We start from the raw sequence: 25,071 nt of genomic DNA, 5'->3' as shown, positions 1-25,071 counted from the left end.
AACTTATTGAATCAACCTGTTCTTCTCCAATATTAGGTGAGGCAGGACTCCTCATATCTTCAGTGACTAAGTGGAATCCGTTCAGTGGTTATGTTGGAAACAAGAAGTTTTCAGAACAGAAGCTTCTCAGAGATGTTTTTAAAAAGGGTGATGTGTATTTCAATAGTGGGGACCTTCTGTCTGAAGGAGAAGATGGTTATGTTTACTTTTGTGATCGGATTGGAGACACATTTAGGTAAAAATTATAAACTGTGAAACTTACAGTATTAAATTATTTTCATCTAGGATGAAAAATACAACTCATTTAAGTTAACAATTAAAGATCTTTAAAGATCCAGCTTCAGTACTGAATGACTGGATGACTATTACTCGATATAAATGCCCAACTTATTCACGGCTCCTACATACAAGCAAGAGTTTGGGAGACCAACAGGTTGAATTTTCTGGTAACTGTGGGGCTGTAGGCGTCATCTGCCAAGTTGAAATTCAGTTCACATCTGCATTTCCAATGTACAAACTGTTTGGATTAGGAAATGTTCACAGAAATGAAACCCAGCTGTAAACTGTGAATGACCTGTAGGGACTAAGATAGCAACATTTTATTTGTATACTAAAATTGGCAAGATAAGTTGTTGATTTAGGGCCAAATAGAGTGTTTTTTGTTTTCTCCACTTGCGATCATGGTTTGAGAGCATTGATTTTTACTTATTATATGGGCTAGCTAATTTCATTGCTAACTGTTAATATTTGACATGTGTGAAATTCAACTTAATGCTTATTCACATAACTTGTTCAATTCATATTGAAGTCTTTTGCATCCTCCTCACAATTCACCAACCCACTCAGTTTAGTGTCATTGGAAAATCAATTTTTTTTCCTTCACTTAATCAAATCATTAATGCATATTGTGACTAGAAGAGCATAAGTATTCATTATTCCTCTGGTATATCAGCAGTCAGTGCATGCCATCCCAAGAAAATACCAGTTATTTTTTTCATTTTTTTTCTGTAGAACTTTGAAAGTTATAACACAATGTATCTACTATTTGCACAATACTTTGGAATCTGGATTTTCAGTCCATAGAGACTTATTGACATTCAGAGTCAGTAATTTCTTTTCATTAATTCCTCCTTTACGTAAGATTCTTGGTCTGCTTGCATTTCTGGGAAGTTATCTGTATTCTTTGAAACAGAACCAGAGTGTTTGTAATTGTTTTTGTCTTTCTGTGTTTCATATTATAAATTCTATCATATCTTACTTTAAGGAATCTACAGTTACCTTCACTAATGTTTTTCACATACTGTGAAACAGCTTTCTCTCTCTCTCTCTCTCTCTCTCTCTCCCCCCGCCCCCCTTCTCTTTCTCTTTCTTCTCAACTTTGTTCTTTAATTCTCAGACCAGCCACTTTTTTGACAAACCTATATAGTTCTATTTTGAATCTAATAGCATTCTTAACTTTTATAAGCTGTTTTCTTTACAGGTCACTGAAATTTAAAGTTTCATTTCTGCACTCCTTCCTTAAATGCCTGTCCACTGTTGCCTGTTAATGAAGCGAGTACCTAGCAAACCCACTTCTTATACCTTTGTAATTTCCTTCGTTTAAATTAACGATCCTAATTTGGGATGGAACTGCTTTACCTTCCATCTTAATGCTATTGTTAAAAAGCTTTCCACAATATTGTTAACTAATACCTTCTCACTGCATAATGCCCAACTAGAAAGCCTTTTTCCTAGCTGGCTAATAACCATCCTATACACAGAGGCTGCTCCAGAAATTAGAACATCCAACTATTAAAAAGCTCTGAACGTTATTAGATTCAAAAGTTTGATGTACGTATATACATTTGTCCCTTCAAATGACACATCTAGTTTCTGCTCTCTTCACTTTTAGTAATTGTTCTTTCTTAGCAGCCTTATCCTTTTGATACCGTTCATTACAATACTGTGGAAATGCAGTTACCATATTGAACAACTTTTGTGTATTTTCCATTTTGTGGACGGTTTTGACTTCTGAATGTCCATTGAAGCAGAACCCATTCATTAACCGTAAATGGCCCACACTCGAGAAATTCATCTTCTACCCCATTTTTGCCAATTTTGTTTAACCAATCTAATATTACAATAAAGTCAACCATGATTACTGTGGTGCCCTTTTTATATGTATCACTAATTTTCTGTTTGATATTGTCACCAAAGTTATCACTCCAGCTTTGAAGCCTATACAGAATGCCATGAATGCTTTCATCCCCTTGGGGCTTCTTAGGTTTCAGCCGGACTGCTTGCACATCTTGAATTTCTGAGACAATATCCATTCACACTCCCCTTGCTTGATTTTTATGGTTAACTGACAACACCACCATAATCCAGAAAGAGGGGTCACAGTTTGAGGATAAAGGGGAAGCCTTTTAGGACCGAGATTAGGAAAAACTTCTTCACACAAAGAGTGGTGAACCTGTGGAATTCTCTGCCACAGGAAACAGTTGAGGTCAGTTCATTGGCTATATTTAAGAGGGAGTTAGATATGGCCCTTGTGGCTATGGGGGTCAGGGGGTATGGAGGGAAGGCTGGGGTGGGGTTCTGAGTTGGATGATCAGCCATGATCATTCTGAATGGCGGTGCAGGCTCGAAGGGCTGAATGGCCTACTCCTGCACCTATTTTCTATGTTTCTGTAATCGCTTTTGCTTTCCATTTATTCTTCCCAAGTATTAAATATCTTTAGATATTCATCTGCCACCCTTGTTCTCACAGCAGCCATGTTGGCAGTGCTGTTTAATCAGCTTCCATTTTAATTGTGCTATTAACACACTCGTTTTATGTTATATCTGTTTACATTTATTTTGCTGTTAATTCACTAATTTTGATACTTTTTCAGATACCTAGGATATCTTAAGATTTGTCTTCCTAACATTTTTTGTACTATGGTCCTTTTTGCACTGTATCATCTTTATTGGATATTTCCCATTTGTTAGAATATCCTTTTGTTTGTATGTTCTGTCCCTTCTGGACATAATTTGGTTACCCTTAACCCAATTCTTTTTTTCTGTCCTGCATCATTGTTCTCTTTCTCTTTTATATTCTAGATTTTTCTCCACTGGGGCTGCCTTATAACTCCTTTCTGCCAAAAAATTAGGTTAGAGCATCATCTTCTGCTATTCGATTTGCTATAATGTGGTTTCAATGTAGAACATCGGAACAGAATAATTCCCCCTTTCCCCAGTGCTGATACCAGTGACAAAACACCTTCTCTAACACCAGTCTCTTAGACGAAGCCTTCATGATTTTATAAATGCAGGATCAAATTTAAATTATTATCTTTTGTGTTTTTGTTTTTTTTAAATTTAGACCTTAGCTGCCCAAATTTTTTCAACAAGACCCTTTTCTTCATCTTGCCAGGACCATATAACTGGATTCTCTCTTCTTTGCCCCTATCCAGTCCAATTTCCTCCTTAGCAGAGGATGGATTTGCTTCCTAACCCATGCTGTATTTGCTGTGCATCTGGTGCTGGATAAGTATCAACAAGGCTAATCTCTTGATCTGATGTGGAAATTGTAATATGGGTGTGCTCTGTGTTCTCTGTGCATTAAAAATGGGTGTGTGGAGCTAATTTCTTAGCAGCAATATGTGCTAAGGATTGAACCAGAAAATATTAGACCTAACTGCTGTTTTGCAAAATACTTCATCTTGCTGGATGTAATTTTTAGGTGGAAAGGGGAAAATGTTGCAACCACAGAAGTGGCTGAAATAATTGGACTGCTGGATATGGTGGAAGAAGCCAACGTGTATGGAGTACCTATTACAGGTGAAGAATTGCCGTGAAAAACTAATCTTAAGTTCGTATTTTCAAAAACGGAATTAATTTTATGTTAATTAGGCCTTGCACATCATCTGGTGGTGTATTTCCCAAGTACCCCAGGCATCAGAGAGCTACTATTAGCAGCATCCGAGACTGGTTTAATCCTGTCCTCAGGTGCTGTCTGTATGCAGTTTTTACTTTTTCTCTGTGACCAGATGTGTTTCCTCTGGGTATTTCAGTTTCCTCCCACAATCTATTAAATGGATTAATGGTTAGTGCAAATACTCTTGGCCAAGACACCTCTCTCTCTGCTGTGTCTCTGTGACTCTCAATACAGAGGTAAAAAAAAGTAATGGGCCCTAGTGAAGAATGAAAGGGTGAAAGACATTAAAGAATTGGAAAGAATTTTTATTTAGTGTGAAATTAGTGGAAGAGGCAAGTCAGTAGTCCAAAGGAGTTTCGCTAGAAAAAGAGTTGATCTAAGAGAGACTTGCAGCTCGTTACCTTGACTTTTATAGGAATAATGATTGGTTTTAAGATGGCTGATGAGAAGGCAATTGCAGGAATCTATTTCTTAATACTTATCATGCTCTATGAATAAGAAATAGAAGAAGGAGTCGGCCATCTGGCCAGTCAAGCCTACTCAGCCATTCAATGGTTGATGTGGCTCCAGTTACCTGCCTTTTCCTATAGGCCTTAATTGCCCTGCTATACAAAGACCTATCTAACTGTTTCTTAAATATATTTAATGAGGTAGGTTCTTTTGCTAACCAGGACAGAGAATTTCACAGATTCACTATTCTCTGGGAAAAGCAGTTCCTCCTCATCCCCATCCTGTATCTACTCCCATGAATCTTGAAGCTACGTCCCCTCATTTTATTTTAATCTACCAGTGGAAACAACTTCCCTGCCTCTGCCTTATCTATCCCTTTCGTAATTTTATATGTTCTTCTGAATTCCAGCATATAAAGTCGTAAGCAAATGAACCTCGTCTCAAAAGCTAAACCCATATCTTCATAATCAACCTGGTGCATCTCCTCTGCACTGTTTCCAAAGCGAGTACATTTTTTCTCAAGTAAGAAGCCCAGAAGTGCATATAGTGTTCCAGGTGCAGTCTCACCAGCACCAGTACAGATACAACATAACCTCCTGGTGCTTTAGCTGTATTCTTTACGTATTTTGTCAAATTATGCTGAAAACTATAATGCTCATCCTTTATTACTTTATCTTGTCATTATATTTAATATATCAATAGATCCTCAAAATTCAACCTTCCTTAATCCTGTTATATATGAAACTGAACATTTTTTTAAAAAATCTAACCATCTTATTTCCTTCATTGTTCCTTCCTCTTCCCCTTTACTTTGGTCAATTCTGTTTTCAGGTTTCTTTTAGCTAATTATGTTCCCCCCCCCCCCTTATTTTGAAGTCTGTTGCAACTTTAGACATTTGGCCAAAGTGCGAAGGAGGGGCAAAAGCGATTGCTAATTTTTTTTTGGCAAATCTATCATGCCTGCAGAGCAAAAACCTGTTCCCTCAAACACTACAACTCTGGTTTATTTCTAAAAGAAAGTTTATAATTCATATTGAAAACTTATTAGAGGCTTCTGAAGCTATATGATGGGTTGTGAATTGAGGAGGGATGGAAAGGCATGATATTGCATGTCTAAAATTTCATACTGTATCCAGAAAACCTTTCTCATCAGCATTGAAGGTGTAAAATAGACGAATGCTAAGATATGAAAGTATTATCAGTCTCATTTCTATAAATTAAATTTTGGGAAGAATTAATTAAAATTGAAGTATTTAAGTTTATATGAAATGTGAGATTTGAAAAATCAGAATGTATATTGAAGTCAGAAATGAAACAATTTTGTAATTTTTTGTTTATTTTTAACTTCAGCCAAATTTTAACTAACCATTGTATTTGCTCATATCACAGGATATGAAGGCAGGATAGGAATGGCAGTGATCATCCTGAAACCAGATCAAGTGTTTGATGGAAAAAAGATATATAACCACGTCGTGAAACATCTGCCAAACTATGCTTACCCCCGCTTCCTGAGGATTCAGGTCAATGTTTACAGATACTTTAATCAGTTTTTTTTAGATTTAGATTATGAAGGCACGTAGTCCTCTTTTTATTGTCGTTTAGTAATGCATGCATTAAGAAATGATACAATATTTCCTCCGGTGTGATATCACAAAACACAGGACAGACCAAGACTGAAAAAACTGACAAAACCACATAATTATAACATATAGTTACAACAGTGCAACAATACCATAACTTGATAAAGAAGTCCATGAGCACAGTAAAAGTTCAAAGTCTCTCAAATGTCCCACATCTCACGCAGACGGGAGAAGGAAGAACTCTCCCTGCCATACCCAACCATGGTCCAACTCTGAGTCATCCGAAAACTTCGAGCTCTGATCAGCTCTCCGACACCGAGTACTGAGCGCCATCTCTGTCCAAACGATTCGACCTCAACCTCGGTCACCAACAGCAGGCAAAGCCGGGGATTTTGAGGCCTACCCTCCGAAAGATTCCTGACCACACAGTAACGACAGCAGCGAACGAGCGTTTAACCTATAATTGAAGTTTGACTTCTCACTAAAATGGTCATTCATCCTACCACATATGAATGTGATAGTTTTGCTCATAGAGTAATAACATAGGACTATCATCTTCAATTCCAAAGTACTGTTTACTATTCAATAGGCATATAAAAACTGAGTAATACAGAGATATTTTAAAAAATCAAGTGACCAACTAAAACAATGAATAAGGTTCAAAGGTTCATTTTATTAACAAAGTATGTGTGCAGAATACAACTCAGAGATTTGTCTTCTCCAATAGCCATAAAATACAGAAAACCACAGAAGCAATTGAAAGAAAGACATCAATCCCCCCCCCAGCATGAAAAGAATAAGAAACAAAACTTGCAAATTCTAAACCCACCCAACCCCTCTCTCACATAAAAACTAACAGATCACCCAAACCCCCAGCCCGCCATTTGGCAACAATAAAGAATGGGTGAGAACGTAAAAAACAATCATAGAACTGAAAGAGGCCACTATGAACCACAGTTCAATCCATATATCTCAGAATTTTGATAACATCTCCAAGAGCATCCGGACCCAAGGGCCTTGCTGAGTGCAACTACATGAACCAGCAACCCATCCTATGGTAGCTAAATGAACTAGCGGCCCCTCCAAGGTCAGTGACACGAACCGGCGGCCCCTCCAAGGTCAGTGACACAAACCGGTGGCCCCACCGAGGGCAGTGACACGAACCGGCGGCCCCACCGAGGGCAGTGACACGAACCGGCTGCCTCTCCGAGGGCAGTGACGCGAACCGGCGGCCCCTCCGAGGTCAGTGACGCGAACCGGCAACCCCTCCGAGGGCAGTGACGCGAACCGGCGGCCCCTCCGAGGGCAGTGACGCGAACCGGCGGCCCCTCCGAGGTCAGTGACGCGAACCAGCGGCCCCTCCGAGGGCAGTGACGCGAACCGGCGGCCCCTCCAAGGTCAGTGACACAAACCGGTGGCCCCACCGAGGGCAGTGACACGAACCGGCCGCCTCTCCGAGGGCAGTGACGCGAACCGGCGGCCCCTCCGAGGCAGTGACACAAACCAGCAGCCCCTCCACATTTGCCTCAATATTTCAATCTTCCTCAACGCTTTAATCATTGAAAAATGTCGTTGATCATGACCCTCGTCTCATCTCTGAGCTTCTCCTTGCAGCAGCTCTTGCTCGCATTTGTTTCCTGGAGTTTTCTCTGGGACAGCAGGGCACTAGCTCACACGATCCAACTACAGATCCGAAGTCACAGGCTCCAACAGTTTCAAAAATGAAATTAAGACAAAAAGAACAAGTAATAGACATAAAAAACCTGAAATGATTGACTATCTGAAAGATGGCCCTTGAGGAATCGTTGTTCACTGGCACCATCTTGACCGGGAGAGCTGTTCCCTACATGAATAACATGATCAGTTGATCTGTAAAGCAAAAAAACTTAAAAGATATGATTTGTCGTGTCATTGAGAGGGTTAAGCAGGTTGATAGTTCAGAGTTAAGCAAGACAACTTACTGACATGGAGTTCAATGTAACAGGTGTATATTTTTGTTCTCATCAATTCAATTTTATTCTGATTATGCCTGTTAAATTACCAGCCATAAACTAAGGCAGGCTAGCAATTCATGTGTAGTCTCACCTGTTTGGTTAAATCTGGAAACAAAGTTTGGAGAAACTTGAGATCAATTTGATTATCTAGTTCAGATCAAGGATGACTTTATGTAACACCCCAAGTCATTTTGGTCTATATTGCTTAGAATAATACAGTGAGGTTCGCTGGAGCAACTGTAAATATCATGCCAGAAAGAAGTCTGAGAAATTCAAATTCATCATAGGCACAAACAGCGACAAACAGAATAACTTTGCTTGTGTCAGAATTCAGTTGGTGAAAGCTCAGACTCACCCATGAGTTGGTGGATGTGTGATTTTACCCAACAGTGCTAGTTGCAGAATTAAGCAACGTGGCATTGGGATGGAACTAAGTGTTTACCAATGTGGAAGGTGATGCCTTGAAGAGCATCATGGAAATCAAGAGCAGAACCGTGAACTGTACTGAGAAGCGGCGTTGGAGCTGGGTGGAGCCATTGGCTGAGAACTGTCACCTGCAAGTTAAAAATAAAGGCAGAATATACTGTAAACACTCAGAAGGTCAGGCAGAGAAATGAGTAATGTTTCAGATATGTGTCATTCTGGGGAATCTAAAACAAGGAAATTGCCCTCTCAAGACATGGAGTTGCATATTTCAGATTCCGAGAAAGTGAAATGTCTTCACTCAGAAGTTGGTGAATTTGTGGAATTTTCTACTACATGGGTTTAGGGGGCACATGGTTGAATAGATTCACAAAGGAGATTTATAAATTTCTAGATGCTAATAGAGGAAGAGCACAAATGGGATATCAAAGTAGATGATCGGGCTTAATTGTATTAAATTCCCAGCAAGTTCAACAGGCTGAATAATCTATTCCCATTCCTGTTTTTCTGTATTTAATGCAATGGGCAACTCTGACGAAGCTTTTAGTGCATATATATTCCTAATTGACCAAAAATATGTAAAGCCTGCTGAGCATCAGAACATAAGAAATAGGAGCAGGAGTAGACCATTTGGCCTGTTGAACCTACTGTGCCATTCAATAAGATCATGGCTGATCTGGCCGTGGATTCATCTCCACCTACCTGCCTTTTCCCCATTACCTTTAATTCCTCTACTATACAAAAATCTATCCAACCTTAGGTATATTTACTGTGCTAGCCTCCTCTGTTTCTGTTATGGAGAGAATTCCATGGATTCATCAATTTCTGGAAAAAGCTGTTCCTCGCCATCCACTAAATTACTCCCCCAAATCTTCAGGCTATTTCTGCTAGTTCTAGTCTTACCTATCAGTGGAAACAACTTTCCTGCCTCAATTTTATCTATTCCTTTCATAATTTTATATGCTTCTCTCAGATCTCCTCTCATTCTTCTGAATACTTACAAATACAGTCCCAGGTGACTCAATTTCTCCCCATAGTCTAACTCCCTCATCTTTAGAATTAACTTGGTGAACCTGCCCTGCACCACCTCTAAAGCCAGTATATCCCTCCTCAAGTAAAGAGACCAGAACTGCAGGCAGTACACCAGGTGCGGCCTCAACAGTATCTTGTACAGTAGCAACATAACCTCGCTGCTCTTAAAGTCAATTCCTCTAGCAATGAAGGCCAACATTCTATTTGCCTTCTTGATAGCCTGCTGCACCTGCAAACCAACCTTCTGTAATTCATGCACAAGCACTCCCAAGTCCCTCTGCACAGCAACATGCTGCAATTTTGTACCATTTAAATAATAATCTGCTCTTCCAGTTTTCCTTCCAAATTAGATGATCTCGCATTTACCAGTATTATACTCCATCTGCCAGACCCTTGCCCACTCAATTAACCTATCTATATCTCTCTGCGGACTCTCCAATTTTTCAGCACAATTTGCGTTTCCACTCTATTTCTTACCATCAGCAAACTTAGACACACTACACTTGGTCCCCTCTTCCAGATCGTTAATGTATATCGTGAACAGTTGCGGGTCCAGCACTGACCCCTGTGGCACACTGCTCACCACTGATTGCCAACCACAATAACACCATGTATCCCAACTGTTTGCTTTCTGTTAGGTAACCAATCCTCTATCCACGTTAATACATCATCCCCAACTCTCCACATCCTCATCTTATGGATAAGTCTTTAATGTGCCAACTTATTGAATGCCTTCTGGTAATCGAAGTAAATAATGTCCATCTATTCCCCTCTATCAACTGTGCTCATTATATCCTCAAAAAACTCCAGTAAACTTGTCAAACAGGACCTGCCTTTGCTGAATCCATGATGTGTCTGCCTGATGGATCCATTTCTTTCCAGATGTCTCGCTATTTCTTTTGTAATGATAGCTTCAAGCATTTTCCCAACTACAAATGTTAATCTAACTGGCCTATAGTTACCTGCCTTTTAACTACATCCTTTTTTAAACAGTAGCATGGCATTCGTCATCTTCCAATCCACTGGGACCTGCCCAGAGTCCAGAGAATTTTGGCAAAGCCTCTACTATAACTTCTGCCATTTCTTTCAGTACCCAAGGATGCAATCCATCAGGAGCAGGGGACTTGTCTATCTTCAGGCCCACAATTTGCTCAGCACTACCTCTTTAGTGATAGCTATTGCATCGAGGTCCTCACCTTCCATCACGTCCATAACATCTCTCTTTGGCATGTTAGACTTGTCCTCCACCATGAAGACCAGCACAAGATAGTCATTCAGAGCCTCTGCCATTTCTTCATTACCCAATATTAATTGCCCCTATCTTCACTTTAGCCACCCTTTACCACTTTATATAATTTTGAAATAACTCCTAATATCCTTTTTTATATTTTGTGCTAGCTTGTTTTCATAATCTAGCTTCCCTTTCTTTATTACTTGCTTCGTCATTCCTTGTTGCTTCTTAAAGTTTTCCCATTCTTCCCGTTTCCCACTACTCTTGGCGTCTTTGTATGCACAAGCTTTTAGTTTGATGCCTTCTTTTATTTCCTTAGTTATCCAAGGCTGGTTCTCCCCACCCTTACTATCCTTACTTTTAACTGGAATATACTTTTGTTGAAAAATCTCTTTGAATGTCTTCCACTGTTCCTCAACTGTCCCACTATATAGCCTGTGTTCCCAGTCTACAGTCACCAAATCCTCCCTCATCCCTTTGTGGTCTCCATTGTTTAGGCATAATACACTGGTTTTAAATTGAACTATTGTACCCTTCATTTGAGTGAGAAACTCGAATCATACTGTGGTCATTTCTTTCCAAGAGGATCCTGAACTACAAGATCACTAAATTTACCTGTCTCATTGCACAGGGCCAGATCTAAGAATGCACGTTCCCTTGTAGGTTCAGTAACATGCTATTTAAGGAAGTCATCACAGATGCATTCTATGAAGTCCTCCTCAGGACTTCCTGGACTAACTTTATTCAGCCAATCTGTGTTAGATTAGATTCAACTTTATTGTCATTGTGCCGAGTACAGATACAAAGCCAATGAAATGCATTTAGCACCTGACCAGAAATGCAAAGGATAGTGTTATTTACAAAATAACTGTGAATAAAAGTAAGTGCTACAGCACACAAATATAAAAGTACTGAGACAGTACAATATGGGTGCATTACTGCTTAGCACTGTGATGTGAGGTTCAGCAGGGTCACAGCCTCGGGGAAGAAGCTCTTCCTATGCCTGCTGGTGTGGGAGCGGAGGCTCCTGTAGCGCCTACCGGATGGGAGGAGAGTAAAAAGTCCATGGTTAGGGTGAGATGCATGCATGATAATGCTTTTTGCCCTGCCCAGGCAGCATATATGGTAGATGTTCTCAATGGTGGAAAATTGGGTGCCAATAATCTGCCGGGCAGTTTTCACCACACACTGGAGTGCTTTGCAGTCCGATACAGGTCAATTGCCATACCACACTGAGATGCAGTTGGTGAGTATGCTCTTAATGGTACAGTGGCAAAAGTCGGTCAGTATCCTGGGACAGAGGTGAGCTTTCTTGATGCTCCGCAGGAAATAAAGGCGCTGTTGCGCCTTTTTGATCAGGATGGAGGAGTTCAGGGACCAGGTGAGATCCTTGGAAATGTGGACACCAAGGAATTTGAAGTTTGATACATGCTCCGCTACAGTTTCGTTGATGTAGTTGGGGACATGAGTGTGACTCCTGGCATGCCTGAAGTCCACAATGATCTCCTTGGTCTTCTGAGTGTTAAGGGCCAGATTCTTGTCGGCACACCACACAGCCAGGTGCTGGACCTTGTCCCTGTAGGCCGTCTCACAAAGCCAATGACACAAAGGGTGGCAGTGTGGAATGTGAGGAGGATATTATGAGAATGCAGGGTGACTTGGACAGGCTGGGTGCGTGGGCAGATGCAGTCTAATGTGGATAAATGTGAGGTTATCCACTTTGGTGGTAAGAACGGGAAGGCAAATTATTATCTAAATGGAGTCAAGTTAGGAAAAGGGGAAGCACAACGAGATCTAGGTGTTCTTGTACATCAGTCACTGAAAGCAAGCATGCAAGTACAGCAGGCAGTGAAGAAAGCTAATGGCATGCTGGCCTTCATAACAAGGGGAATTGAGTATTAGAGCAAAGAGGTCCCTCTGCAGCTGTACAGGGCCCTGGTGAGACCACACGTGGAGTACTGTGTGCAGTTTTGGTCTCCAAATTTGCAGAAGGACATTCTTGCTATTGAGGAAGTGCAGCGTAGGTTCACAAGGTTCATTCCCGGGATGGCGGGACTGTCATATGTCAAAAGATTGGAGCGACTGGGCTTGTATACTCTGGAATTTAGAAGGCTGAGAGGGGATCAGATTGAAACATATAAGATTATTAAGGGATTAGACACGCTGGAGGCAGAAAGCATGTTCCCGCTGATGGGTGAGTCCAGAACCAGAGGCCACAGTTTAAGAATAAGGGGTAGGCCATTTAGAACGGAGTTGAGGAAAAACTTTTTCACCCAGAGAGTGGTGGATGTATGGAATGCTCTGTCCCAGAAGGCAGTGGAGGCCAAGTCTCTGGATGCTTTCAAGAAAGAGATGGGTAGAGCTCTTAAAGATAGTGGAATCAAAGGTTATGGGGATAAGGCAGGAACTGGATACTGATTGTGGATGATCAGCCATGATCACAGTGAATGGCGGTGCTGGCTCGAAGGGCCGAATGGCCTACTCCTGCACCTATTGTCTATTGTCTCATTATCCCCTCTGATCAGACCAACCACCGTGGTGTCATCTGCGAACTTGATTATGGAGTTAGAACCAAGTACAGGAACGCAGTCGTAGGTGAAAAGGGAATACAGAAGAGGGCTCAGCACACAGCCTTGAGGCATGCCGGTGTTCAGGGTGAGAGTGGAGGAGGAGAGGTTGTCTAACTTAACTGGTTGGGGACTGTTAGTCAGAAAGTCCAAGGTCCATTTGCAGAGAGATACGCTCTGCAAGTTAAAGTCCGCCATGATAACTGCTGTTCCATTCTTACATGCTTCAGATATTTCTCTGTTTATTGCCTGTGCCACTGTAATATTATTATTCCATGGCTGAAAAACAACTCCCACCAGTGACTTTTTTCCCTTTACTATTACTAATCTCTACCCAGATGGATTCAACATTCTGCTCCTTCGATCTTATATCATCTCTCACTATTGCTCTGATCTCATCCTTAATTAAGAGCCCCTTACCTTCCTGCCTATCTGTTCATATTACCTGATGTCCTTGGTGTTACGTACCCCGTAACTGGGTTGCCAAACCAGCAGAAATGGATCACTCAGTTGGAGTCTGGATTACTAGAACTTAGAAAGTTTTATTAAAGAAACGAGCAACACAGTAATTGAAAGGATAATAAATGCAACAGTTCAGCAATGATAAACACACATGTGCACAGAATTAAGATAACAGCATCAATCAAGCTCTATCGTTGTCTAGGGGTAAATGACCAATTTCAAAGTGACACAAAGTTCAGTCCAATTTAGTTCAGTTCGCAGTAATCGTTGCCATGGCGATGGACAACGTGGGGGGAGGGAGAGAGAGAACGAGAACGACTGATCATTCAGAACGGCTTCCACTCACAGACCGGTGATATTGCTCACAAGCAGCTTTCGGGCGAGTCCTTTGTGATGTCACCTGAGGTCACCGACTGTGACCCCTCCTCCAGATACGGTCGATTCTCTGCAGTGAACCCGGCACCCAAGCAAGGGCGAACACACACCGGGTTCCCGCTGATCGTACCTTTCCACCCTGTGCGTTTAAGGCTGATCCCCCGATCAGCCGTCCAAGAGCTTCCCACTGACTTGTGAGAGGCGCACCGCTTCCAGGGTCTCGTTACCTCGGGGTGTCGTGTGTGTGTCCTGCCTTAGCGAACTTGTCCCTTTTTATCCCCCTGCTGGGGTATTGCCTGTCCACCACTTCAAACAGTTCAGGGTTCAAAGGGGGAGCCGATCTTGACAATACCCAGACTGATGGCTCCTTCATTAACAACTCCACATGCTGCTTCATTGTTCCTTATCACTCCCTCCCCTGAGGACAGGTGGCAGACCAACTGCTGATGCCACTGTTGCTAGCCCAGGCCAGCAAACATCTTAATTTATGTGTATTCTCGTCACATTGGATATTTAATTCCCAATCCTGTCCATCCAGCAACCACGTCTCTGTAATGGCCATTAAATCATACCCCTTGTGCTGATCTATGTCTCAAGATCACTGACCTTGTTTCGAATATTACTGGCATTCAAATATTCAACTCATTGTGAGTTTAAAATCTTGTAATATTTTACTCTTTTGCACTTGACTTTTCTTCACTCCACTCTTACTTTTCTCTTTTTTTATCTTTTTTGTTTTCTTTATCTTTACACTGTTCGTTTTTACATTACTTCTCCAATCTGTTGAACCTAACCCCCTACCATTTAGATTAAGCCCTATCCACAGCCCTAGTTATGCGATTTGCTCGGATCCAGGTCCCATCACGGTTCAGGTGGAGCCTGTTCCAGTGGTACAGCTCCCTTCTTCCCCACTACTGGTGAGAATTTCCCATGAATTCAAAGTCACTTCTCCCACACCAGCATTTAACTCTCTAATCTTCTTGACCCTGTGCTAATTTGCACATGACCCAGGTAGTAATCCAAAGATGACCACCTTTTTGGATCTTTTTGATCTAATCCCTAGCTGCTCAAATTCCCTTAGCAGAACCTCTTTCCCATTCTACTTGTGTTGTTGGTACCCACATGGATCATGAAAACTAGAACTTTCCGCTCGCACTACAAATTTCAGAAACAACTTCAAAAGGCAATAAAAGTTAACCATAGAGTCTGAAAATGGATAGAACAGATAAGGGTGAAAGGATGCTTTTTAAGATCATAAGACCATAAGTTATAAGAGCAGAATTAGGCTATTTGGCCCATCAAGTCTGCTCTGCCATTTCATCATGGCTGATCCAGTTGTCCTCTCAGTCCCAGTCTCCTGCCTTTTCCCTGTATCCCTTCATGACCTGACCACTCAAGAATCTATCAATGTCTTCCTTAAATATACATAAAGACTTGGCCTCCACAGCTGGCAGACGGAAAGAAGTCCACATATTCACCACTCCCTGGCTAGAGAAATTCCTCCACTTCCCTGTTCTAAAAGGATGCCCCTCTATTCTGAGGCTGTGTTCTCTTGTCTTAGACTGTCCCTCCATAGGAAACATCCTCTCCACATCTACTCTCTCAAGACCTTTCACTGTTGATTGCTTTCTATGAGGTCATCCTCATTCTTCTGAATTCTAGAGAATATAGGCCCAGAGCCATCAAATCTCTTCATATGACAAACCATTCAATCTTGGAATCATTTTCGTGAACCTCCTTTGAACCCTTTCCAGTTTCTGCACATTCTATCCAAGAAATGGGGCCCAAAACTGCTCCCAATACTCCAAATGCGGTCTCACCAGTGCTTTATAAAGTTTCAACATTGTATCATTGTTTTTATATTCCAATCCTCTTGAAATGAATGCAAACAATGCATTTGCCTTCCTCACCACAGACAACATTTAGGGAATCCTGCACGACAACTCCGGAAACCCTTTGTTCAGTTTTTCATATTTTCTCTCTATTTAGAAAACAGTCAACCCTTTCATTTTTTCTACCAAAGTGCATGACCATACACTTCCCGACACTGTATTCCATCTGACATTTCTTTGCTCATTTCCCAATCTGTCTAAATCCTTCTGAAGCCTTTCTACTTCCTTAAAATTACCTGTCCCTCCACCTATCTTCCATCTTCTGCTGACTTTCCACCAAAGCCATCAATTCCATCATCCAAATCATTGACATACAGTATAACGTTGGAAGAATTGGTCCCAACACAGACCTCTGTAGAATACCACTAATCAACGGTAGCCAGTCAGAAAAGGCTCCCTTTAGTCCCACCTTTTCTCTTTTGCCTATCAGCCACTGCATTATCCATGCTAGAATCTTTCTTGTAATACCATGGGCTTATAGCTTGTAAAGAAGCTTCATGTGTAGCAGCTTGAGAAAGGCCTTTTGAAAATCTAAGTATACAACAGCAACCGATTTTCCTTTGTCTAACCTGCTTGTTACTTCTTCAAAGAATTCCAACAGATTTGTCAGGCAAGATTTCTCCTTGACTGCGGCCTATTTTATCATGTGCCTCCAAGTACCCTGAGACCTCATCCTTAATAATCAATGCTAAGATCTTCCCAACCACTGAGGTCAGACTAACTGGCCAACAGTTTCCTTTCTTCTGCCTTTTTCTCTTCTTGGAGAGTGGAGTAACATTTGCAGTTTTCCAGTCTTTAGAAACCATTCCAGGAACTAATGATTCTTGAAAGATCATTATGAATGCCTCCATGATTCTCTTCGGCCACCACTTTCAAAATTCTGGGGTGTACACCATCTGGTCCAGGTGACTTATCTACATTCAAACCTTTCAGTTTCCCAAGAACCTTCTCTCTAGTTAATGGTAACCACACACTTCATGTGCCCTGACACCTGGAACTTCCACCAAACTGCTAGCGTCTTCCACACTGATGCAAAATACTTATTCAGTTTGTCTGCTATTTCATTGTCCCCCATTACTACCTGTCCGGCATCATTTTCCCATGATCCAATATCCACTCTCGCCTTTTCTTTATATTTTATATATAGAAAGATAGAAAACCTACAGCACAATATAAGCCCTTCGGCCCACAAAGCTGTGCCAAACACGTCCTTATCTTAGAAATTACCTAGGCTTACCCATGGCCCTGTATTTTTCAAAGCTCCATGTACCTATCCAGGAGTCTCTTAAAAGTCCCTTTTGTTTCCGCCTACACCATCACCGCCGGCAGCCCTTTCTATGCACTCACCACTCTCTGTGTAAAGAACTCACTCCTGACATTTCTTCTGTATCTACTTCCAAGCACCTTAAAAGTATGCCCTCTAGTTCTAGCCATTTCAGCCCTGGGGAAAAGCCTCTGACTATCCACATGATCAATGCCTCTCATCATCTTGTACACCTCTATCAGGTCAGCTCTTATCCTCTGTTGCTCCAAGGAGAAAAGGCCGAGTTCACTCAGCCTATTCTCATAAGGCATGCTCCCCAATGCAGGCAACATCCTTGTAACTCTCTCTGCATCCTTTCTATGGCTTCCACGTCATTCCTGTAGTGAGGCGACCAGAATTGAGCACCGTACTCCCAAGTGGGTTCTGACCAGGGTCCTATATAGCTGGAACATTACCTCTTTGGCTCTTAAACTCAATCCCATGGTTGATGAAGGTCAATGCACCTTATGCCTTCTTAACCACAGAGTTAACCTGCGCAGCAGCTTTGAGTGTCCTGTGGACTTGGACCCCAAGATCCCTCTGATCCTCCACACTGCCAAGAGTCTTACCATTAATGCTATATTCTGCCATCATATTTGATCTACCAAAATAAACCACCTCACACCTATTTGAGTTAAACTCCATCTGCCACTTCTCATCCCAGTCTTGCATCCTATCCATGTCCTGCTGGAACCTCTGAAGCCCTCCACACTATCCACAACACCTCCTTTTGAAGAAAGTTTTGGTATCCTCTTTAATATTATTGCTGGCTTCTTTTGTATTCCATCCTTACCTTCTCAATGACATTTTAGTCACCTTCAAGTCACCTTTAATAGCTTCCCAATCCTCTAACTTCCCACTAATCATAGCTCTATTATATGTCCTCTCTTTGGCTTTGAACTCTCTTGTTAGCTGTGGTTGTATCACCTTTCCTTTAGAATACTTCTTCCTCTTTGGGATATATATATCCTGTGCCTTCCAAATTGTTTTCAGAAATTCCAGCCATTTCGGCTCTACCGTCATCCCTGCCAGTGGTCTTTTCCAATCAATTCCAGTCAATTCCTCTTTCATGCCCCTGTAATTCCCTTTACTCCGCTGTCATACTGATATATCTGATTTTGGCTTCTCCTCCACAAATTTCAGGGTAAATTCAATCATATTATGATCACTTGCCCCTAAGGGTTAGACCATAAGACCATAAGACATAGGAGCAGAATTGGACTATTTGGCCCATCAAGCCTGCTCCGCCATTCAATTATGGCTGATCCTTTTTTACCCCTCCTCAGCCCCACTCCCCATAACCTTTGATGCTATGGCCAATCGAGAAACTATCAATATTGGCCTTAAATACACCCAAAGTTGCCTGTGGTAATAAATTCCACAAGTTCACCACGTTCTGGCTAAAGAAATTTATCCTCTTTGCTATTTAACATGGATGCTCCTCCATCCTGATGCCGTGTCCTCTTGTCCTGGACTCCCCCACCATGGGAAACATCTTTTCCACATCCTCTCTGTCTAGGCCTTTCAACATCCAAAATGTTTCAATGAGATTACCCCCTCCCATCCTTCTAAATTCCAGCATGTACTGGCCCAGAACCATCAAACGTTCCTGATATGATACTACTTTCATTCGCGGAATCAGCCTTGTGAACCTCCTCTGAACCCTCCCCAATGTCAGCACATTTTTTCTTAAATAAGGAGATCAAAGCTGTTCACAAGACTCAAGGTGAGGTCTCAGCATCACATCCCTGCTTTTATATTCCAGATATCTAGAAATGAATGCTAAAATTGTATTTACTTTCCTCACCACTGACTCAACCTGCAAACTAACCTTTATGGGGTTCTGCATAAGGACTCCCAAGTCCCTTTCCATCTCAGATTTTTGAATTTTCTACCCGTTTAGAAAACAGTCTGCACATTTATTTCTTCTACCAAAGTGCATGACCAATCATTTTCCAACATTATATTTAATTTTTGAGGATTGGAGGGTGGCTAATGTAACCCCACTTTTTAAAAAAGGAGGGAGAGAGAAACCAGGGAATTATAGACCGGTTAGCCTAACATCGGTGGTGGGGAAACTGCTAGGGTCAGTTATCAAAGATGTGATAACAGCACATTTGGAAAGCGGTGAAATCATCGGACAAAGTCAGCATGGATTTGTGAAAGGAAAATCATGTCTGACGAATCTCATAGAATTTTTTGAGGATGTAACTAGTAGAGTGGATAGGGGAGAACCAGTGGATGTGGTATATTTGGATTTTCAAAAGGCTTTTGACAAGGTCCCACACAGGAGATTGGTGTGCAAACTTAAAGCACACAGTATTGGGGGTATGGTATCGATGTGGATAGAGAATTGGTTGGCAGACAGGAAGCAAAGAGTGGGAATAAACTGGACCTTTTCAGAATGGCAGGCAGTGACTAGTGGGGTACCGCAAGGCTCAGTGCTGGGGCCCCAGTTGTTTACAATATATATTGATGAGGGAATTAAATGCAGCATCGCCAAGTTTGCGGATGACACAAAGCTGGGCGGCAGTGTTAGCTGTGAGGAGGATGCTAAGAGGATGCAGGGTGACTTGGATAGGTTAGGTGAGTGGGCAAATTCATGGCAGATGCAATTTAATATGGATAAATGTGAAGTTATCCACTTTGGTGGCAAAAACAGGAAAACAGATTATTATCTGAATGGTGGCCGATTAGGAAAAGGGGAGGTGCAATGAGACCTGAGTGTCATTATACACCAGTCATTGAAAGTGGGCATGCAGGTATAGCAGGCGGTGAAAAAGGCGAATGGTATGCTGGCATTTATAGCAAGAGGATTCGAGTACAGGAGCAGGGAGGTACTACTGCAGTTGTACAGGGCCTTGGTGAGACCACACCTGGAGTATTGTGTGCAGTTTTGGTCCCCTAATCTGAGGAAAGACATCCTTGCCATAGAGGGAGTACAAAGAAGGTTCACCAGATTGATTCCTGGGATGGCAGGACTTTCATATGATGAAAGACTGGATGAACTAGGCTTATACTCTCTGGAATTTAGAAGATTGAGGGGGGATCTTATTGAAATGTATAAAATCCTAAAGAGATTGGACAGGCTAGATGCAGGAAGATTGTTCCCGATGTTGGAGAAGTCCAGAACGAGGGGTCACAGTTTGAGGATAAAGGGGAAGCCTTTTAGGACCGAGATGAGGAAAAACTTCTTTACACAGAGAGTGGTGAATCTGTTGAATTCTCTGCCACAGGAAACAGTTGAGGCCAGTTCATTGGCTATATTTAAGAGGGAATTAGATATGGCCCTTGTGGCTAAAGGGATCAGGGGGTATGGAGGGAAGGCTGGTGCAGGGTTCTGAGTTGGATGATCAGCCATGATCATACTGAATGGCGGTGCAGGCTCAAAGGGCCGAATGGCCTACTCCACCTATTTTCTATGTTTCTATTTGCCACTTTCTTGCCCATTCTCCTAATCTAAGTCCTTCTGCAGCCTTCCTGTTTCCACAACAGTACCTGCCCCTCCATCAAACTTCGTATAATCTGCAAACTTGGCAACAAAGCCTTCTATTCCATCATCTGAATCATTTATATACAGCATAAAAAGAAGCGATCCCAACAGCGACCCCTGCAGAGCACCAATAGTCACTGGCAGCCAACCAGAAAAGGATCCTTTCATTCCCATTCGCTTCCTCTTACCAATCAGCCAATGCTTTAACCATGCTGATAACTTTCATGTAATGCCTAACATGGGCTCTTAATTTGGTAAGCAGACTCATGTGTGGCACCCTGTCAAAGGCCTTCTGAAAATCCAAATATACAACATCCACTGCATTCCCTTTATCCATCCTACTTGTAATCTCCTCAAAGAATTCCAACTGGTTCATCAGGCAGGATTTTCCCTGAAGGTAACCATGCTGACTTTGTCCTGTTTTGTCCTGTGTCACCAAGTACTCCATAACCTCATCCTTAACAATTGACTCCAACATCTTCCCAACCACTGACATCAGGCTAACTCGTCTATAATTTCCATTCTGTTGCCTCCGTCCTTTGTTAAAGAGTGAAGTGACATTTGCAATTCTCCAGTACACCAGAAACATGCCAAAGTCAATGGTTCTTGAAAGATCATTACTAACACCTCCATAATCTCTACCACTACCTCTTCCAGAACCCCAGGGTTCAGTTCATCTGGTCGGAGTGACTTATGCAACTTTAGGTCTTTCAGCTTTTTGAACACTTTCTCTTTTGTAACAGTAATTGCACTCACTTCTCTTCGCTCACACTCTTCAACACCTGGCACACTGTTCATGTCTTCCACAGTGAAGACTGACTCATTTATTTTATCTGCCATCATCTTGTCCCCCATTATTACTTCTCTGGCCTCATTTTCCAGACACCCTATATCGACTCTCATCTCTTTTTTATTTTTCTCATACTTGGAAAAGCTTTTTCTGTCCAGCTTGATATTCTTTGCTAGCTTGCATTCATATTTCATCTTTTCTCTCCTAATGATTCTGCAAGTTGCTTTCTGGAAGTTTTAGAAGTTTCCCCATCCTTTACCTTGCTGCTAATTTTTGCGTGATTGTATGCCCTCCCTTTTGCTTTTACAATAACTTTGACTTCCCTTGTCAGCCACGGTTGTACTGTTTTGAGTGTTTCTTTGTTGGAGGGATCTATATTCCAACTGACCAATGGGGTAATTTTAAATGATGAAGACTACTGTGACATCTGCCCCAAGGTTAAAGGAAAGTGGCGAGTAGATCCTGAGATGAGAAAGAACGAATGTGGAAAGTTTCAAACTGAAAACATATGTAAACTTCTTGCACTTTATGTCAGAACCGTGGATGAAGGAAGGAAATATGCTAAGAACATTTACAAACTGTAAAATGCCACTTCGTAACAGAATTTTTTAAATGTATCTATCGTTAGTAGTGCATAGGCTGATACTATTGTAACTATTCATTTAGGTTATTTGTTATTTGGGCAACAGTGACACGTTTGGATGTATTTGTTGAAATATGTCATAATCTGAAGATCTTTGCAGCTACATTTCTAAAATGGACAAATTGCCATGTCTTATAGTAAGCAAACTAAGTAGAGCTGAAGTGCATATTGTAGTTATCTTTGGTGAGAAGGTAGTGGGTACTATTTGAATAGATCTAGACTGGATCATGATAAATTTGCTTCCCAATCCTCTACTACTCCTAACCCTGTTTACCATTGCACTTGGACTACATTAACTGGACACCAAGACTGGTTGTGATGTGTATCCACCACCCCACCATGATCTTGGTCCAGCTTCCCATAATCAGGATCAACCCAGAATGCAGAGCCTACCAAGGACACTGTTCCCCAATAACATAACAGAAGAGGTCCATGGACTATTTAACCTGGTTTGAGATGCAAAGAGATGTTGAGCTCTAATTTTAATATAATTGTATCTGTATCCAACCATTGTAGAATGCTGCAATGCAGACATCAAGCTAGATCCAGTGACCCGCTTGGCAGCCATTTACACTTGTGATATCTGAAGATGAAGGTCAATTGTGCACACTGAATAAAGTAATGCTTTTCTTTTAGGGAACGTTTATAAATTGTAATGAGTTCTATTTGTTTTACTGTAATTTAGAAAACCATGGATATAACTGGAACATTCAAGAGAAAGAAATTCAAATTGGTAGAAGAAGGATTTAATCTGAAGACAATAAGTGAGCCTTTGTATTTCCTGGATACTATTGAGAAATCTTACATCGCGATGACAGAACAAATCTACAACCAGATTTTGTCATTCAAGATAAAATTATGAGCCATATTTTCGATGTGCACATTTTGCTGTTATGACTACAGGAATCCAATATGACCACTTGACTAGCAGATAGTTTTCTGGCATTAATTTTAATACCAGGTATATTTCATCAGAAGATGTAATTGTTCAGTTGTTTATGATTTTAATTTGATTTCTGTAACAAAATGAATCTTGAAATTAAATACATTTTTAAAAAGGTTCTAAGCTATTTAAAAGAAGTCTGCACTAGTTCTTTTTTGACCAAGCAATGCTATAAATCCTCCCAGATGGTTTCCGGTGTTGTCATGCACCACCGATAAGACACATTTAAATTCTTCACCCAGATCCCAATAATCTTGTTAAATATACAGTTATAATCTTAATCACAGTATCCATTTCATTCCTACTATCACTCATCAACTCATGTTCCTAGGGTGTCACTGGCCCTTGTGCCTCCTCCCAGCATGGACTTCTGACCCACCAACCTGGGGGGGGGTGCTGCCTGACATGGGGAGGGGAACAGCAGCCATTGTCCTTACTTGTCTTCGTCCACAGATGTCATTTGTCACACAGTCACGTCGCTGGCCTTCAAATGTGGGGCGGGGGCCTAGACTCTAGCCTGATTGCTAACGCCTTGCTCTGTCCCTATGAACCAAAAAAAAATTCAGTTGCTGTAAGTCTGAGCCATGAGTGTCCAGAAGATGGAGGGAATTACTGCTTGATTGAGATCAATGAATTAAATCCAGAACGACCATTCTCCATCGAAGTTCCTGTACTAAGGTGATGTATTTATTCACCGAGTTATTCCGCACAAATAATAATTTAAATGTAATAAGAATTCCATGCAGTTTCTTTGTAATCTCGTGCAGTTAGAAGCTTTTTTTCATATTTCATGTAATGTTTATATGTTTTAGCACCATATAAGGAGAGTTGTGGATAAATTTCTCACCAAGATCAATAGATTTATTTAAATAGTCATGAATTTTATCATAATGTTTCAGCACTTAAAAGTTGATTTTCTGTGATTTCAATTTTTGTACTTGACTATACTTTGAATACAGTAATTCATTTAATTAAAGGATGCTTTTGCAATTTTGAATCAACTCCCATACTGCCACCCAGTAATTTGATGAGCTAGGTGTGCCTGGACAAATAAAGCATGAAATAATTTCAATAAGTTTTCCTCAACTTTTTTATATATTAGATGCTATAAAATTGATATCATTTAAAGTCATAGGAATGTTGTATTCTATGCTTCGAGTAATCCACACGAAAGTCATAATGTGTACCAGCCACAAAATCTGATACATTTAAACATAAATTATTGATGCCATAATTAATTAATATTCCTTGTCAACATTATATATTAAAAACATGAAGCATAGTGACATTGACAACTGCACTATTATTCATGATTGAGAGAAATTATGAAATAAATCTTTTGTATAGAGATATTAAAGTATGTTGTTTAATTTATGTGTTCATGTATCTAAATTTCTTGTAAGCACTTTACTGTAAACGGCTGAACTTGTTAGACTTTTGGACAGTTATCTTTCTCGTGTCTCTTTCTTAATCTAATTCAGTAGTAGTGAATTAAACATGAGGAACTGCAGAGTTCTCAGGAAATGGAAAGACAAGCTTGTTAGTTGAAACCTGCATATCACATAAAGGTAAATCTAAACTATGCTCTAATTGTGTTTCACTTGTCTATTCCAACGCCAACATCGTAAAGCACTTCCTTTTAAAAAAGAGGCTATTCTGCCAGAAAAGTAGTGCAGAATTCTAAAGACGCTGTGAGGATGCTAAATCCATGATATTTTAACTTTGAAGCCAGAGGAAATAATGGAATACTTCTAAGAGTCAATATAAACCTCCACTTAGAAAAGCAGGGATAGTTAATATGGATTTGTTCAAGGGCAATTGCACCTGACTGAACAGTTAAAATTTTTTGAATAGATTTAAGGAAGGCCGTTGGAGAAGGTGCATTTAATATAGTCTTAATGTGGTCTACATGAACGTTAACAATGCCTTTGAGGTATTGCAGACTGATAATGAAACCTCATCAATCTAAGGAAGAGCACCATATTGGATCTAATT

At 40.9% G+C, this 25,071-nt stretch overlaps 1 protein-coding gene across 1 annotated transcript in view; it reads left to right on the top strand.

Annotated features, from left to right (window-relative positions):
* slc27a6 (solute carrier family 27 member 6) overlaps window positions 1–24,450 on the top strand; it is an 85,406-nt gene extending 60,956 nt beyond the window's left edge. The window contains exons 7-10 of the mRNA XM_072281721.1: window positions 37–235; window positions 3,704–3,801; window positions 5,738–5,868; window positions 22,819–24,450. Coding sequence (XP_072137822.1) covers window positions 37–235; window positions 3,704–3,801; window positions 5,738–5,868; window positions 22,819–22,995 — 605 coding nt within the window. The 3' untranslated portion in view covers window positions 22,996–24,450. The remainder of the gene's footprint in view (window positions 1–36; window positions 236–3,703; window positions 3,802–5,737; window positions 5,869–22,818) is intronic.
* The last annotated feature ends 621 nt before the right edge of the window (window positions 24,451–25,071 follow it).

Source organism: Mobula birostris, chromosome 17 (genome assembly GCF_030028105.1).
Source record: "Mobula birostris isolate sMobBir1 chromosome 17, sMobBir1.hap1, whole genome shotgun sequence".
NCBI classification, from domain to species: Eukaryota; Metazoa; Chordata; class Chondrichthyes; order Myliobatiformes; family Myliobatidae; genus Mobula; species Mobula birostris.
The sequence above is the reverse complement of the archived record's forward strand: the minus strand, read 5'-3'. Positions and strand labels throughout refer to the sequence as shown.